Source organism: Kogia breviceps, chromosome 14 (genome assembly GCF_026419965.1).
Source record: "Kogia breviceps isolate mKogBre1 chromosome 14, mKogBre1 haplotype 1, whole genome shotgun sequence".
In the NCBI taxonomy this organism is placed as follows: Eukaryota; Metazoa; Chordata; class Mammalia; order Artiodactyla; family Physeteridae; genus Kogia; species Kogia breviceps.
This window is the reverse complement of record NC_081323.1, coordinates 81,332,187-81,349,564: the sequence shown is the minus strand read 5'-3', so window position 1 is coordinate 81,349,564 and position 17,378 is coordinate 81,332,187. Positions and strand designations below refer to the sequence as shown.

The 17,378-nt window shown below is 53.2% G+C and overlaps 1 protein-coding gene across 2 annotated transcripts in view; it reads left to right on the top strand.

The window, feature by feature from the left end:
• CLIP2 (CAP-Gly domain containing linker protein 2) overlaps nt 1-17,378 on the top strand; it is an 80,358-nt gene that overhangs the window by 39,722 nt on the left and 23,258 nt on the right. For both annotated transcript variants that reach the window (XM_059038381.2, XM_067012281.1), the window contains exons 4-8: nt 9,291-9,415; nt 10,908-11,121; nt 11,767-11,964; nt 12,889-12,992; nt 14,992-15,052. In XM_059038381.2, the coding sequence (XP_058894364.1) occupies nt 9,291-9,415; nt 10,908-11,121; nt 11,767-11,964; nt 12,889-12,992; nt 14,992-15,052 (702 nt within the window). The remainder of the gene's footprint in view (nt 1-9,290; nt 9,416-10,907; nt 11,122-11,766; nt 11,965-12,888; nt 12,993-14,991; nt 15,053-17,378) is intronic.

Sequence of the window (17,378 nt, the reverse complement as noted above, 5' to 3'; positions counted from 1 at the left end):
CAGCTCCGCCCCTCACAGCAGTGTCTCAGGGCAGGGTGCTGAGCCTCAGTTTCCTCATCTTTAAAATGGGCCTGATATTCCCATTTCGTAGGATTTGTATAAATTGAATAAGGAAGGGAACTTCCCTGGCGGTCCAGTGGTCAAGATTCTTGAGCTTCCACCGCAGGGGGCGTGGGTACCATCCCTGATAGGGGGACTAAGATCCCGCGTGCCATGGCGTGGCATAAATAAACAAACAAATAAATAAATAGAATAAGGAAGACTCCTGGCATGTAGTGAGCCCTCGGGAAAGGCTGGTTTTCTTTCCTTGCTCTGGGTGTTGTTTCTTCACCCCGGAGTCTTCACAGCTGAGGGGCAAGTGCTGTGATGCCCAGTGTGAGGCCGGGCTGTAGACGGGAGAGGTTTGTGAGGACGGGCCAGGGGGCATCCCGGGGGCTGCTGTCCTGGGTGCTCAGGTAGAGGGAGCTGGTGTCTGTTGGGAGCCGGGAGGGGTGAACAGGAGGGGACTCGGTGGCCCACCGAGCACACAGGGCTGCTGGACCTCCGTGTTCAGGCTCTGCTAATGGGGGCAGAGCCAGGTAAGGCAGGGGGCCCAGGAGGTACTTAGAGCTGCCTCCTGCTTCCTCTGTGTGTCATCGGGCTTCTGGCTGGATGGCCAGACTGACCCCAGGCTAGGAACACTCCAGAATGTCTCCCTTTTTTTTTTTTTTTTTTCCCTTTGGCCACACTGCACGGCATGCGGGATCCTAGTTCCCTGACCGGGGATTGAACCCGTGCCCCCTGCAGTGGAAGTGTGGATTCTTAGCCACTGGACTGCCAGGGAAGTGCTGAAATGTCTCCCTTTTTCCTAGGGTCACAGTCGGGTAATTCTGGCCTGAGTTTGTGCAGTCGCCTCTGTCTGGCCCCTCCCACCTTTTCTTTAAAGTATCCACGTGCCTGGGAGGACAAATGACCAATTCCCCCGTGTGCTGGGCTGGGGAGAGGATGGACCCGAGGCCCGCAGACCTACTTGGGGGAGTCAGCTGGGCCACTCACTACCTGCCGCTTAGCCTCTCTGACCCTCAGTCTCTTCTTCTGTACTATTCATAACCATCTTCTCTCCAAAAAATTGCCAACACCTGCCCCTCCCCCACGTTTCAGCTGGTTGACTCTTCTGTGCTTCCCGGGAAGAACGGGGCTGTTGTCCACCCCCAAAGCCGCCAGTGTCTGCACACTGTGCCTTCCCTCCAGCTGGTTTTGTCCAGTCCAGGGCCCCAACCTCCAGCTCTTGTCCGAGGCCAGCCCCTCCCACCCGCCCCCTGCAGACAGCCTCCCTCCTCCCCTGCACATTCCCCCTTTCCCGACTCTCCCCCAACCCCTTGTCTTCCTCCTGCTATTTGCCCATTTCTCTGTCCTCCCTTCAGCTAAGCCCCTTAAGAGGCCCGTCCGTGCCCGTGACCGTGCTCTGCACCTCCTGCTCTCTCCCCATCACCGATCACTCTAGGGAACTCCCCCCGGCAAGGCCACCAGGGCCCTTCACATTCCAAGTACGATGGTCCATTCTCAGCCCTCATCTTATTTCACCTCTTAGCAGAATCGGAGCCCTCATCTTATTTCACCTCTTAGCAGAATCGGCCACCATCTCCCTGCCTCCTTCTAGAAGCACGTTCTTCCCTCACCTCCTGGGATTCCACACACTCCCCTGGCTCCTCCTACCTCCCTGCTCTTCCTCTTCCCAGCATCAGGTCAGAACTCCAGCCTCAGCTTGTCTCTCCCGTGATGGAACCATCCAGGCCCGTGACTTAGGACCGTCCAAGCCTATGTGGGCATCACACTGTCCAGGGTTCCGTCTCCTGTCTCGTGTGTCAAGCCCTTAGTCAACATCTCCACTTAACCTGCATTGGTTTCCTATGGCTGCTGTAACAAGGACCGTAAGCTGGGTGACTTAAAACAGAAACGTACGCTCTCCAAGTTCTGGAGGTTAGACATTTGAAATTCCCGGTGTTGGCAGGGCCATGCTGTCTCTGAAGGATCAAGGGAACGATCTGCTCCACGCCCTTCTCTTGGGCTCTGGTGTTGTCCGCACTCCTCGGCGTTCCTTGGCTTATAGGTGCATTTCTTGAATCTCTGCCTCAGTCTTTACACGGCCTTCTCCCCTCCGTGTCTCTTCTCTTCTAAGGACACCAGTCATGCTGGATTAGGGCCCGCCCTAATGACCTCATCCTAATGTGATCACATCTTAAAGACACTGGTTTTATTTATGTATTTGTTTGTTTGTTTATTGGCTGTGCCGCCCAGCTTGCGGGATCTCAGTTCCCCAACCAGGGATTGAACCCGGGCCACGGCAGTGAAAGCCCGGAATCCTAAGCACTAGGCCACCAGTGAGCTCCCGTTAGAGACCCTATTTTTTAATCAGGTTACACTCATACTCGTGGGAGTCAGGTCTTCAGCATATCTTTTTGGGGAACACAGTTCAAACTATAACACACCCAACCCCCATCCCCGACCTGCTCTCCCCTCCTCCCACGCCCTCCCCATCTCAGTAAATGACACACGTGTGTCTCCAGCAGACCAATCCAGGAGCGTGGCAGTTGGCCTTACGTCCTGTTTTTCTCTCCTCCTGAGCACGTGATTCATAATCAGGCCTCTGGTGCTGCCTCCAAAATACACCCAAATCGGTCCCCAGCCTGCCACCTCTGTGGGCAGCTCCTCTCTCTCCAGCAATGGAACCGCCCCCTCCTGGGTCTCCCTGCCCCCACTCAGGGCCCGACACTCCAGGAGCCCCCATCTCACGTGGGATAAAACCCACCCATCTTCCCACGGCCCCCAGACCCTCGTGGTCTGCCTGCCCACCCTCGTCTCATCCGACTTCGCCCTCCGTCCTGGCTGCGCTCGGCCGCCCTGGCCTCCTTCTCTCTGCTCCCGTACCAGGCCAGTGCCTGTCCTGTGCCCTGCTGACCTCCTCCGCCTGGGACTCTGACCCCAGGGCTCCCCACAGTTCACTGTCCCGCTTCCGTTAGGCCTCTGCGCCAAGGTCACCTCTTGGAGACGGGGCCCTCCGGCGCTGTTCCACGTAGCCCTGTCATCCCCCTGGAATGACAGCATTTACTCACTTACTGCTGGGCTGTCTGCTTCCCGCCCTGACGAGGAAGGTTGGGGTGTTTTGCTCACATGGCTGCACCCCCAGTGCCTGCAACAGAGCCTGGTGCCAGGAAGGCGCTCAAACCCTCCTGCTCAGTGAATGACTCACGGCCCTGCCGGGTGGTCCTGAGAGCGAGTGAGGTACCACGTGTATGACGTCGATGCTGCGAAAGCTAGTTGAGCCCCAGATGTCTGTCACTAGCTGTTCAGGTCAGCGACCGTGGACACGGTCAGGGAGGATCATCGAGAGGGGCTGCTCACCTCTGTCCCCTCATCTCCCTGAAGATGGCCCAAAGCCACCACTCACCTGCCCGTCTCACCCGGGCAGCCTCTTTCCTACCAGGACCCCCTCCTTCCCCGCTTGCTCTCTTCCGCCACAGCGCCCCAGCCGGTGCTGCCCCAGGCCTTGGAAATGAGCCCCTCACTGGACCCTCATGGCTGTCGTGTGAGGCGGGGGGACTTGCCCCAGCCTCCTGATGGCAGAGCTGTCTGTCCTTGTGGGCGAGACGCATGGGTTTATTTTAAACAAGTCACCTGTTTTAACTTCCTCAGAGGAAAATCCCGGAGAAATAGATAAATTCAATCTGCCCACCTCCCTTGTTTTATGAGACCCGGGATGTAGTCGGTGTTTGGCCCAGGCCAGCGGGGATTCCAGCCTCACAGATAAGCCTCAGGTGCTGGAAAAGGAGGCGGTGGGGCTCATGCCTCCGGAGACTGGGGCCCGGCCTGTCGCCCAGTTGGGGGTGTGGGGAGGGACAGTCCCTTAGTGGAATTACAGGGACGCTGGTGCATTGCTGGGGAGGGCCAGGCTGCAAAATGCACAGGCACTTAGGAAGACAGTTTGGCCACTTCTTACAAAACTAAACACTCTCACCATGCGATTCAGCAATCCTGCTCCTTGGTACTTACGCAAATGAGTTGACATATCTGCATGAAAACCTGCATACAAATATTTCTAGCAACTTTATTCCTAATTATGAAAACTTAGAAGCAACCGAGATGTTCTTCAGCAGGTGAAAGGATAAATAAACTACGGTGCCATCCAGACAGTGGAGTGTTATTCAAGGCCAAAAGGAAATGAGCTGTCAAGCCACGAAAAGACATTCAGGAACCTTACATGCGTAGTATTAAGTGACTGGAGCCCGTGGGGAAATGCCACGTACCATATGATTCCAACTGTATGGCCTTCTGGAAAAGACAGAACTTTGGGGACAGTAAAAGATCATTGGTTACCAAGGGGTAGGGGAGGGAGGGATAAACAGGTGGAACACAGAGCATTTTTAGGGCAGTGAAACTATTCTGTATGATACTATAATGGTGGGTACGAGTCATTATATATATTTCTCAGAATCCATAGAATGTACAACACCAAGAGTGAACCCTAATGTAAACTATGGACTTTAGTTAATAACAGTTTGTTGACTCACCATTGTAATAAATGCACCCCGCTGATGCAGGGTGTTAATAAGAGGGGAAACTGTAGGGGCGAGAGGTGAGGGGATATATGGGAATTCTCTGTATTTTCTGCTCAAATTTTCCAGAAACCTAAAATATCTCTATAAAGCAAAGTCTGTTAGGGACTTCCTTGGTGGTCCAGTGGTTAAGAATCCGCCTTTCAATGCAGGGGGTGCGGGTTCGATCCCTGGTCGGGGAGCTAAGATCCCACATGCCTCTGGGCCAAAAAAACCAAAACATAAAACAGAAACAATATTGTAACAAATTCAATAAAGACTTTAAAAAAATGGTCCACATCAAAAAATCTTTAAAAAAAAATGAAAAAGAGAATCTGCCTTCCAATGCAGAGGACGCAGGTTCGATCCCTGGTCGGGGAACTAAGATCCCACACGCTGCAGGGCAACTAAGCTTACACACCACAACTACTGAGCCCTTGCGCCGCAACTAGGGGGAAGTCCACGTGCTGCAATGAAGATCCCGTGTGCCACAGCTAAGACCTGATGCAGCCAAATAAGTAAATAAATAAAATTTATTTTATTTAAAAGTAAAATAAAAAAGCAACATCTTTTTATTTAAAAATAAAATAAAAAAGCAACATCTTTAAAAAATATTAATTTTTTACAGTAAAGACAAGGTTAAATATAATAAAAAAAGAAAGAAGGGAAAGGTCTCATACCTTGGAGGGCAGGGCCTGGCACACATGCAGTGGGGTCTGGTGAGGGGGAAACTTGTCCATTTCTTCTAGGTTGTCGAATTGGTTGTCATGTAATTGTTCGTAGTATTCCCTTATGGCTTTGGGGGTTTGTTTTGTTTTGTCTTTTTGCTGTGCGCCGGGGCATGCGGAGTCTTAGTGCCCCAACCTGGGGTTGAACCTGGACTACGGCAGTGAAAGTGCCGAATCCTAACCATGAGGCCACCAGGGAACTCCTGAATTGCAAGGTTTAGAATTCATGTCTTCAGTGCGCCTGGCACATAGCCAGTCCTTAAGAAATGGTGGGAATAGAGTGAGTTTTAATTAGGGAGCTGGTTCCTTTCGGGCACACCTGAGGCATACTTAAGGGTGTCAGAGAAGGTAACATTTAGAAAGTCCTATTTTGGTTCAGATAAACACAGTAGATAAATGCACACGTTTATTTTCACCCTTTCCTGAATTTGCACGAGAATGACAGTGAAGGGCTTTAAAACAAACAAACAAAAAAAAAAGGTATTAAACCCTCAAGGACAAAGAGAACAGGAGAGGAGACAGCAGAAATACCACTGGAAACCCAGTGCAACCCAGTGCACAGGCAGCCGTGGGGAAAGCAGAGAAGCAATCAGTGTTTCCCTCAGAAGCCCCCCAAGGATCGGAAGTCAGCCGTACGGTGGCCTCTGGAAATGGAGCTGACGTTGTTTAAAAAATCTTCAGACTCCACCTCGCTGCCTGGGGTCCTCTCCGTGCGGTGACTGCCCCTCCAGCAGGCGTCTGGGATGAGTGGTTTTCTCATGAGAGGTTCAGGGAAGGAGTCTTTGGATGGGGGAACCCCTGGCATGTTGGACTGAAAAGGGAGGATTAGATGAACATGTCTGTCCTAAAAGCTGAGCCCCTTTATTCCCACCGGCTTCTCCCTCACTCAGCTCCTAGATCACTGGCGGCCAAGCCTGCACCCTCCAGAGGGCACAGAAGCTTCTCTGGGGAAGGTGGCCGGTCCTGTGAGAACTAAGAGAAGGTGATACCAGTATCAAATCTGAACAGAAGGCCACGGGATATAAATATGGATATTCAACAAAAAATCTCTGGAGAATGAACAATCTGATTGCAGATATAAGAAACATCACAGAAGTACTAGAGGATAAATTTAAGGAAATCTCCCAGACAGTAGAGCCAAAAGACAGATGGAAAAGAGGAGAGAAACACAAAACGATCAGAGGAAGAGAAGGGTGGAAGTCAAATAAGCAATCTGAGAAAATTCCAGGGTTGACAAGCATTTCTTGGTTGGATGGGCCCTTGGGAGCCTAAGAAAATGGATAGAAAGGGGCACGGTGCTCCTCTTTGTGAAACTGTACAACCCTGGACAGGCAGACAGTTCTGCAGTTTTCCAGAGTGAGAAGATGGGCTCACAGAAAGGCGTGGGACTCAGAATGGCTTTGAACTTCTCAAGAGCAACACAGGATGCTAGAACACACAGAGGGAGACTTCTCAATTCTGAAGGAAGAGACCCCGCCAGACTCTTGTTCAAGAGTGTGTCACAGTCACAAGAGAATTGAAGGTGTTCACACATCAACTTGTACATGAACTTTCACAGCAACTTTATCCATGATAACCAAAAAGTGGAAACAACGCAAATGTCCGTCAGCGGATGGATGGATAAACAAAATATGGTATAATCTGTACAGTGGAATATTATTCAGCCATAAAAAGGAATGAAGTGCTGATACTGATAAACACGGATGAACCTTGAAAACACTCTCCCACGTGAAAGAAGCCAGACACAAAGGGCCCCACATAGTGTATGATTCTATTTATAGGAAATGTCCAGAATAAGCAAAGCTATACTGACAGAAACTAGCAGAGGAGCTGGGGAGAGGGGGAATGGAGTGGGCAGTGACTGCTGTTGGGTACAGGGTTTCTTTTTGGGCTGATGAACACGTTCTGGATTTAGGTAGCAGTGATGGTTGGGAATGTACTAAAAGCCACTGAATCGTATACTTTAGAATGGTGAATTTTATGTCATGTGAATTTTACCTCAATTAAAAAAGAAAGTGAGGACAGAATAAAAAATATTTTCACATAGGCAAAGGCTCAAATATTTTACTTCCTCTTGCACCTCTTGTTAGAAAGCAATGGAAGGCAATAGATAACTAATAAGGACCTACTTGTATAGCACAGAGAACTCTACTGAATACTCTGTAATGACCTATATGGGAAAAGAATCTAAAGAAGAGTGGATATATGTATATGTATAATGATTCACTTTGCTGTACAGCAGAAACTAACACAACATCGTAAAGCAACTATACTCCAGTAAAAATTAATTTAAAAAAAAAAGAAAGCAATGGAAGGAGGTGCTTTACCAAAATAAGTGAATAAGCCAGGAAAAATGGAAGATATTGCGTCCCAGAAATGGGAGATCCATCCCAGGATCGAGGCGGAGGGACTCCTCAGGACAATGGTGACAGGTGGCCTTGGGGTGACGGCCATGCAGAAGGGGGGCACCCAGCTCCAGGAGCGTCTTCTCCAGAAAGAACTTGAGGGAGTTCCCAATGCTTCTGAACATCTTGGCAGGAGATGTAGGCAGTTGAAAGAGTTTAGGTTAAGTTAGTGTAAGGGCCATAAAAACTAGGCGAACAATCATAAAAGGCAGTTGTTACCTGTAGGGAAGAATTGGTGCTGGGAGGGGAAAGTATCTGCCTCTGCCCGTCCGCGTCTGTGGGTAGGGTTTGCTTAGTCCCAGCACCGTCGACCTGGAGTCCGATCAAAATGAAGCCATCACTGCGTGGCAGGGGTAGGAACCCAGTAGGGCTGTGTGCGGCCTGGTGATGCACACTCTCCCTGATGAGACGTAGATGGATGTCACCCCCAAATCGAAAACTTGACAGGTAGCAATATTAGCATGTCATTTAGAAATATGGAGGTCAACACCCAAAACTTCATCTTAGAGAGTGAATGAAAGTGCTTCTGGGGAGAGGTGGAGAAACTTACAGGGTTTTTTAAGGCTTTGGAAGTATTTACATATATATATATATATATATATATATATATATATATATATATATATATATAAAACTTTATGTATATATATAAAACTTGAATTGAAAGTTTTAAAAATCATTGTTACAGTAATATTCCGGATTATTGGCCTGTCCTGAGTTTTTTTAATTGTGGTAAAATACACGTAACATAACATTTACCTTCTTAACCATTTCTGAGCGTACAATTCAGTAGTATTAAGTACATTCACATTGTTGCTCAAGAGATCTTTTTCATCTTGCGAAACTGAAACTGTATTCCCATTAAACAACAACTCCCCACTTCCCTTCCTGCCCAACTCCTGGCAACCCCCATTCAAACCATTTTTTTTTTTCCTTTTTGGCCATGCAGCTTGGCTTGTGGGATCTCAGTTCCCTGATCAGGGATTGAACCCGGGCCCTCGGCTGTGAAAGCGTGGAGTCCCAACCACTGACTGCCAGGGAATTCCCTAAACTTTTTTTTTTTTTTTAAACATCTTTATTGGAGTATAATTGCTTTACAATGGTGTTAGTTTCTGCTTTATAACAAAGTGAATCAGCTATACGTATACATGTATCCCCCCTGTCTCCTCCCTCTTGCGTCTCCCTCCCACCCCCTAAACCATTCTTAAGGATAACATTTACTGAGACTCTAGTATGCTCCAGACACTGCACATTTAGTACTTAATCCTCACCAAAGCCATTTTGACAGACGAAGATGCTGGAGCTCAGAGAGGTTAGGTAACTTGCCCAAGCTCATACAGCTTGTAAGTGGCAGGGTTTGAATGCAGGTCTGTCCTTCTGACTCCAGAGCTCTTGCTTGGGACAGCCCTGGGAAGCACTGTTTATACCTGTACCCCTCGCAGCTGTCCTTGGGCCTCCCCCTCATCTCCCCTGGCCCTTGCACACTGGAAGGGAGGCGTGGGATGAGCCCGGGCACCTGGGTGCCTGTGCCATCTCTGCAGTTCCCACTGCATCCTCTGGACCCGAGTCTCTCTGTGTGCCTATAGGTTGGTGGTACGAAGACCGGAGTGGTACGGTACGTCGGGGAGACAGACTTTGCCAAGGGCGAGTGGTGTGGCGTGGAGCTGGACGAGCCCCTTGGGAAGAACGATGGGGCAGTGGCGGGCACCAGGTATGGTGGGGAGGGAGGAAGGGAGTCCTCTTCTCCTAGGGTGGGTGCAGGGGTCAGGGTTGGGGCATCTGAGAATGCCGGTGTTGAGCATCTGGGTGGCTGTGCCAGATACCACGTATAGATGCTGCCACCTCCCTTCTGTCATAGCAGCTCACGGAAGCAGGTGGTGGGAATATCACCCCCATTTTACAGATCAGAAAACCAAGGCCAGAGAGGTCATTGCTCAAGGTCACACAGAGAGTCGCGAGCAAGCGCTAGGAGAGTCATCTGTCCCTGGGTTCCCCTCCCCTGCCACCCATGACTAAGTGAGGTGGAAGCACCAGAAAAGGAGATGGCAGGGGTCCTGCCTTCTGAGAGTTGCCCTGGGTGACACAGGAAATAATCAGACGGTGCCTGGTGCTCTACAGCCAAGGTTAGGGTCACAGCTGGGTGCCAGGTTTCTCAGCATCTCTGATCAAAGGGAATTGACTGCCAGGAATGCTGGGTTGAGAAGGTGTAAGGCCACGCCTGGGCCCTTTGAGGGTGGGGGGTTGATGCTGTGGCTGAGCAGTGCCAGGGGTGTGGGGTGAGGCGAGGTGGCCTGCGAGCCTGCGTTGGCTGTCCCTGGGCTAGGTTCTGCCGTCCAGGTGAGGCTGTGGCAGCTCTGAGAAGGAAGGTGTGCTAGGCTGGGGGTCAGGCTGCACAAAGACCTGAATGTGGGAAGAGGCAGGGTGGGGTGGCAGTTTCAAGGTGGGCGGGAAACTGGACAGAACTAGGTCCCTGGTCCCGCGTGGGATCCATGGCTAGAGAGGTTTTGAGAGAAGGTGGTCCAGAGTTCCATGACAACACTTGCCTTCCTGCTTTCAAGATGGATGTTTCTCTCAAGTTACTCTTGCTTTCAGCATCCAGGGGCAGGTTAGGCAGCATCCCTCACCCCACCCCTAAGGTGCCTCCTTCAGGCTTCTGCTTCTCCATTCCCCAGCTCCATGGGCAGAGAGCCTTGGGGCTGGGGGTGGTCCAGGGGCAGCCCTGAGAGTGGGGCCGCAGGTATGGCTGGGGGCCGCTGACTGATGTGTGGGAGCCAAAGCATAGTGGGCTTTGGAGTCCACTGGGTGCAGTCTCAGCTTTGCCATTTAACCAGCTGTCTGACTGTGGGCAGGTTACTTAACCTCTCTGAGCCTAAATCTCATCTGTGAGATATGGATAACAATAGAGTGGTTGGGGGATCGAAATGAGCATGTATGTAAAGGGACTGGCGTAGAGCAGGCGCTCGGTCATTGTTATTCCCCCATCCCCCAGAAATATGCCCAACCGCTGTTCATGGCTATGCAGAATATCAGGCCCTGCTCACCTCTATTCCCTTCCTGGGAGTCCTGTCTATTGGTCTTAGGGTGTGGGTGATGGGTCCCCCAGGAGAAGCCTCTCTCTGCTGGGCTCTGAAGAGGTAGGGGAGGCAGGCCAGGCTCCAGGCTGCGGGGCCATGACAGCAGCACGGTCTCTCCTACCTCTCCAGGTACTTCCAGTGCCCGCCCAAGTTCGGCCTCTTCGCGCCCATCCACAAGGTAATCCGCATCGGCTTCCCATCCACCAGCCCAGCCAAGGCCAAGAAGACCAAGCGCATGGCCATGGGAGTCTCGGCACTGACCCACAGTCCCAGCAGTTCCTCCATCAGCTCTGTCAGCTCTGTGGCCTCCTCCGTGGGGGGCCGGCCCAGCCGCAGTGGCCTGGTGAGGGATACCCTGGTGTGTGTATGGGGGTGGGGCGGGGACAGAGAGACCCAGTTGTCCCCTGACTTGCTCTGGTTCCAGGCATCCGTCAGTTTGGAGTTTTTGAACAAAGATGAAAGTGTATATTTTTTAACAGAGAAATGGACCCATTTACATTTATTGTTATTTTTATATCACCGATTTGTCAGTAGCTTAAGCCCTTCCCTGGGAGTTAAAGAGGGTCATACAGAGGCAGGGCAGGTGATACAGGTGCACGCAGGTGATACAGGTTCAGGGCAGGTGCTTTCGAAAGGCTGGCACAGCCGACTTGGGAGAGGAGGGAAGGGGAGGTTGCCCTTCCAGCAGAGCTCTGTCTACACGGGAGGTTCCTCCTAGTCCAGGAGAAGGTGGCCCAGGTGAGGGAGCCCACCATGAGGTGGACCCCCGGGGGCTGTGACTGTCCTGGGAGCAGGGAGTTCCCTGGATCGCAAGCATCATGATTCCCTTTACATAGCTGGGCAGAGTGTCTAGGGCCCTGGGAGGGGGAGGAACCGAACTCAACCCAGGAGTTGAGGCACTTGGGCCCCCCACTTGCTGGGTAGTGGTGGGTTGCCTGGACGGTGCTCCACATCCCTGAGCCCTGCCTGCACCCACGCCTTCCTGCAGCTCACGGAGACCTCTTCGCGCTATGCCCGCAAGATCTCGGGCACGACCGCCTTGCAGGAGGCGCTGAAGGAGAAACAGCAGCACATCGAGCAGTTGCTGGCGGAACGGGACCTGGAGCGGGCCGAGGTGGCCAAGGCTACGAGCCACATCTGTGAGGTGGAGAAGGAGATCGCCCTGCTCAAGGCACAGCATGAGCAGGTGGGTGGGCAGGCAGGGCCGTGGAGCACCCAGAGGGCACCAGCGGTCTCCTCGGGCCAGTCTTGTCCCTCAGTCACGCTCAGGGAGCAGAACTTGGGGTGTGCAGAGAAAACTGAGACGCGTGTCACCAACGCGCCTCATCCTCCTGGTGAATTTCCTTCCAATGGTAGGTCCACATTCTACCTCCAGAACCTCGATACAAACTTGCGTGTCCTGCTTTTTCCTACTTCCTATAGTGCGAGCATGATTTCTAGGTCATGGAAAATCCTTCCCCGTTTGAACGACTGCGTTGCCGTCTGTTACGGGCTGTGTCCTTACTGACGTGGCCTGTCCCCTGCTGGTGTTAGGTTGTTTTCCAATTCCTCACTTTTTCTTAATAATACTGATGTAAACATTTTTGGGGGTACATCTGTCCACATTTCAGATCATGCTTTCGAGCAGATTGATCCCTGGGTTGGGTCTCAGGGAAGGAAGTCCTCACCCATAGCCTTGACTCCGCTGCTGTCATGTGTCTACTCTTCCCTGAGGCTTGTTCTCCACGTGGGAGCGCCCTCCTAGGCCCCTGTCCCCCTTTGGAGCCTGGCTCACTCTTCCCTCGGGTTCTGGAATTACTAAGGCCAAGCTCACGTGTGTGCCGTGACAGGGGCCTTGACAAGACAATAGGTCTTAGGCCCTCAAGGGCTGAGGGAGGTGGCAGGTACTGGGGGCAGGTGGACCTGAGGTTCCCGTTCCTGGCACTCAGCCGGCCCTCTTCCCTCACGTCTAGGTCCACGGTTCCGGTCAGACTAGGGCTGGCAGGGGAGTAGGGGTGGCTGGCTTCCAGGCCTGGCTCCTTGCACCACCTCCACACCCACCCCTCCCCCACCTGGCTCCCGGTCCCCCAGGCGGAGGCTGACCCTGTCCTGGCCCTCGCTCGGGGCCCAGTATGTTGCAGAGGCAGAGGAGAAGCTGCAACGGGCCCGGCTGCTGGTGGAGAGCGTGCGGAAAGAGAAGGTGGACCTGTCCAACCAGCTGGAGGAGGAGAGGAGGTAGGTGCCACTCCTGTCCTGGTCCTGGGGGGACGCTCTCCCAGAGCCTCGTTAAGGATGACCAGGAAAAGCAAGGCCCAGGACCAGCAGGCACAAACCCCGCCTCCGCCACGTACTGGCTGCGTCACCTGGGCTGGTGACATGAGCTCTGCGGGCCTTAGTTCTCTCATCTGCAAAGTGGGGTGATGATCCCCATCTCTGCAGGCCGTTGGGGGACTTACAAGGTAACTCCAGTAAAGCACCCAGGATGACACCGAGCACATGGGAGACAGTACACGCGTCACTGTTTTCCTTCCTGACATGGGGTTCACCGTTCCTGCCCTGCCCGGCTCATGCAGCATCACGAGAACGCCCAGGCGCGCGGGGGGACCTCTCACTAGGGAGACGCGCATCCGACGTCCCCACCCCATGACCCAGTTCAGCGCAGGGAACACCCCTTCTGCGTCAGGTCCCTCGCGTGGAGCTCACAGCCCATGTCCTGAAGCTTCATTCCCATTTCATGTGTCAGGAAACCGAGGTTCAGAGAAGCAGCAGGAAAAGGCCCCTGGAAACACCTTGCGTCTGGGGCTCAGCGCCGGGGCTGGGTGCCGTACCTGCTCTGTCTCTTTCTGTCTCACAATTAGTCCGGGAGGCAGGTATTTGCCACCCCAGGTCACAGATAAGAAAACTGAGGCTCGGAGCAGGGAAGGGACTTGCCTGAGGTCACCAGCCTGTTAGTGGTGCCACTGGCTCGTTCTGTCCTGCCAGTGGCAAGTGGGAGTTGTGTCCCCTCTGTGTGGGCACTCTGGCCTGACTTGGTCCTGGGCCACCTGGTGGGACTCAGAGCCAGCTAGGGCCTGACAAGGGTTTCCCTTGGCCCAGAAGCCTCTCTTTGTCTCCTAGCTGCTGACACACAGATTTCTGCAGCTTCCTCTTCCCTGCACAGTAGCACCTCCCCCAGCTTGGGTCTGATTTGGGGCTTTCAGCTGAGGCATGTGCTCCAAGGGCTGTTGTTACTGTCTGACTTGGAGACAGGAGGGCTTATTTATATCTGCCTGAGAGGGTCGGTGGGGCCCACGCCTCTGGTTCCCATGGCAACGTGCCTGATGCCAACAAACAAAAACAGATCTTTGAGGCGTCGCGGGAGTTGTGTTCAGGAAGGCCTGGGTGCGAGTCCCAGCATGGCCCTGCACTTGCTGTGTGACCTTGGGCAGGTCACTGGCCCTTTCTGGGCCTCAGTTTCATCCTCTGTGTGCTGGGAGCTGTCACGAGGCCCCAGGAGTAGCAGCTTTGTGAGCTGTAATGTGCCTGTGTCTCTTCCCTGTGCTGCCTCGGGGGTGGGTGGGTGTGTCTCCTTGAGAGTGGGCCCCACACCTGCAGCAGGGCGTTGGGGGCCCTCCACATCAGGGAGCAGCCCAAGCAGTGGGGGCTGGGTCCCTGGGCCCTGATTTTGAGGGGAGGGAATGAGAATGGGGTCAGGAGGGGAAGAAGCCCACCTTGCCTCCTTCCCCACAGACTGTTCCATGCGGCCTGTCCGTTCCCTGCTGTGATGAAAACAGAGCTGTTAGTGCTTCCCTTTACTATCCATTCTGTCATTTATCTCCACAACCACCCTAGTGGGGAAGGATGCTGCATTAAACATTCCTAGTGTGTGTGTGTGTGTGTGTGTGTGTGTGTGTGTGTGTGTGTGTGTGTGTGTGTGTGTGTGTGTGTGTGTGTGTGTGTATTTTTTTTTTTTGCAGAAGAAAGGATTTATTTCTTGCAGCAAGTAAGGAGAACACTGGGGCTCTTTCCCAAAGCAGTGCCTATTTTAGAAAAGCCAGAGTTCTCTGTGTAGAGCATGGATCAGTAAATTGGGAGGGCTGGATGTTTCCAGGAACTTGGGACTCTGGGCCGTGTCTTCTGCATAATCTGAGTGTGGACTTTGGGCCACCTGTGGCCTTGGCTCTCTCTGCCATTGCTGACTTGGCAAAGTCCACCCCTCTGGGTGAAGCTCACTCAGCCCCCTCTCCCCCTGCAGGAAGGTGGAGGACCTGCAGTTCCGAGTGGAGGAGGAGTCCATCACCAAGGGAGACCTGGAGGTAATGGTCAAAGGCCCCCCCCACCCCAGGCTTGCACCCCAGGCCCAGCCCTCGAAGGGCAAATGGTCATGAGGTCTAGGCAGCAACTCTGGGCCCCATGGGAGGGGGCAGGGGGTATTGCAAGGGAGAAATGGGGAAGGGTCAAAGATCATACCCTGGTGGGGGGTGGCGGTCATGAGAGACTCGGGTGTCAGAAGTGGGAATAGCTCAGCTCCAGGAGCCCCAGAGGGGCCATGCTTCCTGTGTCAGCAGCTGGGTGGAATGGACCCAAGGCATCCACAGAGCTGGGCTTTAGGACATAGTGGCCAGGCTCCCCCATACCTTCTTTCTTGGGCAGTAGCCCTAAAGGTGTTCCCTGGGCCCTTTGTTCCTCTTGAATTCCACGTAAAATTTTGGCTGGAAGTAGCTTGTGGTTGAGTCACAGAATTTATAGACGGGAAAACAGGCTCAGAAGGGCAAAGGGACCCTCCCAGTCGTGGAGCATGTCAGCAGCCAGTGGGACCAGGACCCAGGACTCGTGACTCCTGCATCCAGCCCATAAGGATGGCCAGTTACAGCACCTCCTCAGTTATAGCACCTGGACGGGGGGTCTGGACCTTTCACTGTCACTCTCCAATCCAACCCACCCTTTCTGAGCTGAGGGATGAAGGATGCTCACACATCAATGAGTAAAGCCCTTAAGGATCCCTGCCCCCCAAGACAAATACTAGCCCTCCCTCACCACATCATTTGGAGACCATGGGGCTCACTAGGCCCGCTCACAGTTGGGTGGGCATGAGTGCCTTTCCACTGAGACCCTTCCTGCTCCCTGGGAGGTGACAAAAGACAAGGACTCCCAGAATCGTCAGATGGGGCAGGGGGCAGTCAGTTCAGTCCCTCCCCACGCTCTGGTCCTGGCCCTAATTGGCCTTGGGCAGAGTCTTCCTTTCCCTGGGCCTCTGTTTGCTCCCCTGTAAAATGAGGAGGTTGAACTAGGTCAGTGATTCTCAGACTTGAGAATTCATCACCTAGAGGGTGTGTCCAGACACAAAATGCTGGGCCCTGGCCTGAGTGGCCGTTTGGTAGGTCTGGGTGGGCCCCAAGAATCTGCATTTCTCACAAGTTGCCAGGTGATGCTGGTCTGGGGACCATGCTTTGGGAATCACTGCACTAGATCATGTCTGAGCTCCAATGGGAAATGACGGTTTCTGATTTTGTGAAAAAGCCGTGTTAAGACCCCTATGACTTCCAGCAAAATTGTGCATATGGCTGTCCTGTCCCTGGATGACCACGGCTCGGGGAGAGACATGTGTGATCTAGGGTCACTGACAGCTGCCCCTGTTGGGGCAGGTTTTGCTGCCTGAGCTTAAAGAATGGATACTGGGGCACAACCTGGTGTAGGAACCCCAGCCTGGTATCATATCAGGGTGTTCCAGTGTAAGTTTCCATCTTAGCCAAGGGGGCAGGTCATGTGTTATGTTTAGCAGGCTCTCCTGCTGGGTGGCTGCCCTCCTGCAGAGGCTGGACGGGGGTGCTTCTGGGAGAAGCACCTGTGGTTGCAAAGAACAGAGACCCCTCCTGCTAACTCCAGTCATCTGGGGATTACTGAAAGGCTGCAGGGAAGTCTCACAGCCCCAATGGCAGGCAGTTCAGGGAAACAGAGGGAGGAACAGCATCAGTAATGGAGCCTCTTCTCCCCCACTGAGGGGCCTCCCTCTTCTCATGACTCATGGACAGTCTGTCTGTCTGTCACCGTGTCTGCAAGTCTCCTGGCACATCTGTTCCCTTCTCCCCAACACCCATCCTCCTGGATCCGCCCAGGCTCCAGCACCCGCTGTCTCCAAGCTGTCCTCTTGGGAGAATCTGATTGGCCCCAGGCTAGCCAATGGGCTGGCTGGCTCTGGATCAGGTGTCCAGCCCAGATGCAATCAGCCTTGGCTGGGAGAGGCGTGAGGGTGGGACAGACAGTGACAGACAGCTAATTCAGTCCAAGGGCAGTGGAGCCCCGTTGCTGCTGTTTTTATTGTGACTATACTCACGGCAACCAGAAGGCAAAAGTCCTTCTCATCGTCACCCGTCTTAAAAGTCAAAAATAAAACCCAGAATACATCCTTGAGCTTCTGGTCCCCCTCCAGCTATGTCACCCCGGTTCTCTGCTTGTCCTTCTCCTGTCCTCACTCCCCCAGCTACCCAAGGTCCCCCGTTCCAACCTCTCACCTCCTTCCTGACCTTGAATGTTGGCCTGTCCAGGGGCTCAGTCTCAGTCTACACTCTCCCTGAGAGCATCCAGTCTGTGGCATTAATGCCCTTTATAAGCCCATGATTCCCTTGGTCCTCCCCGGAGCTC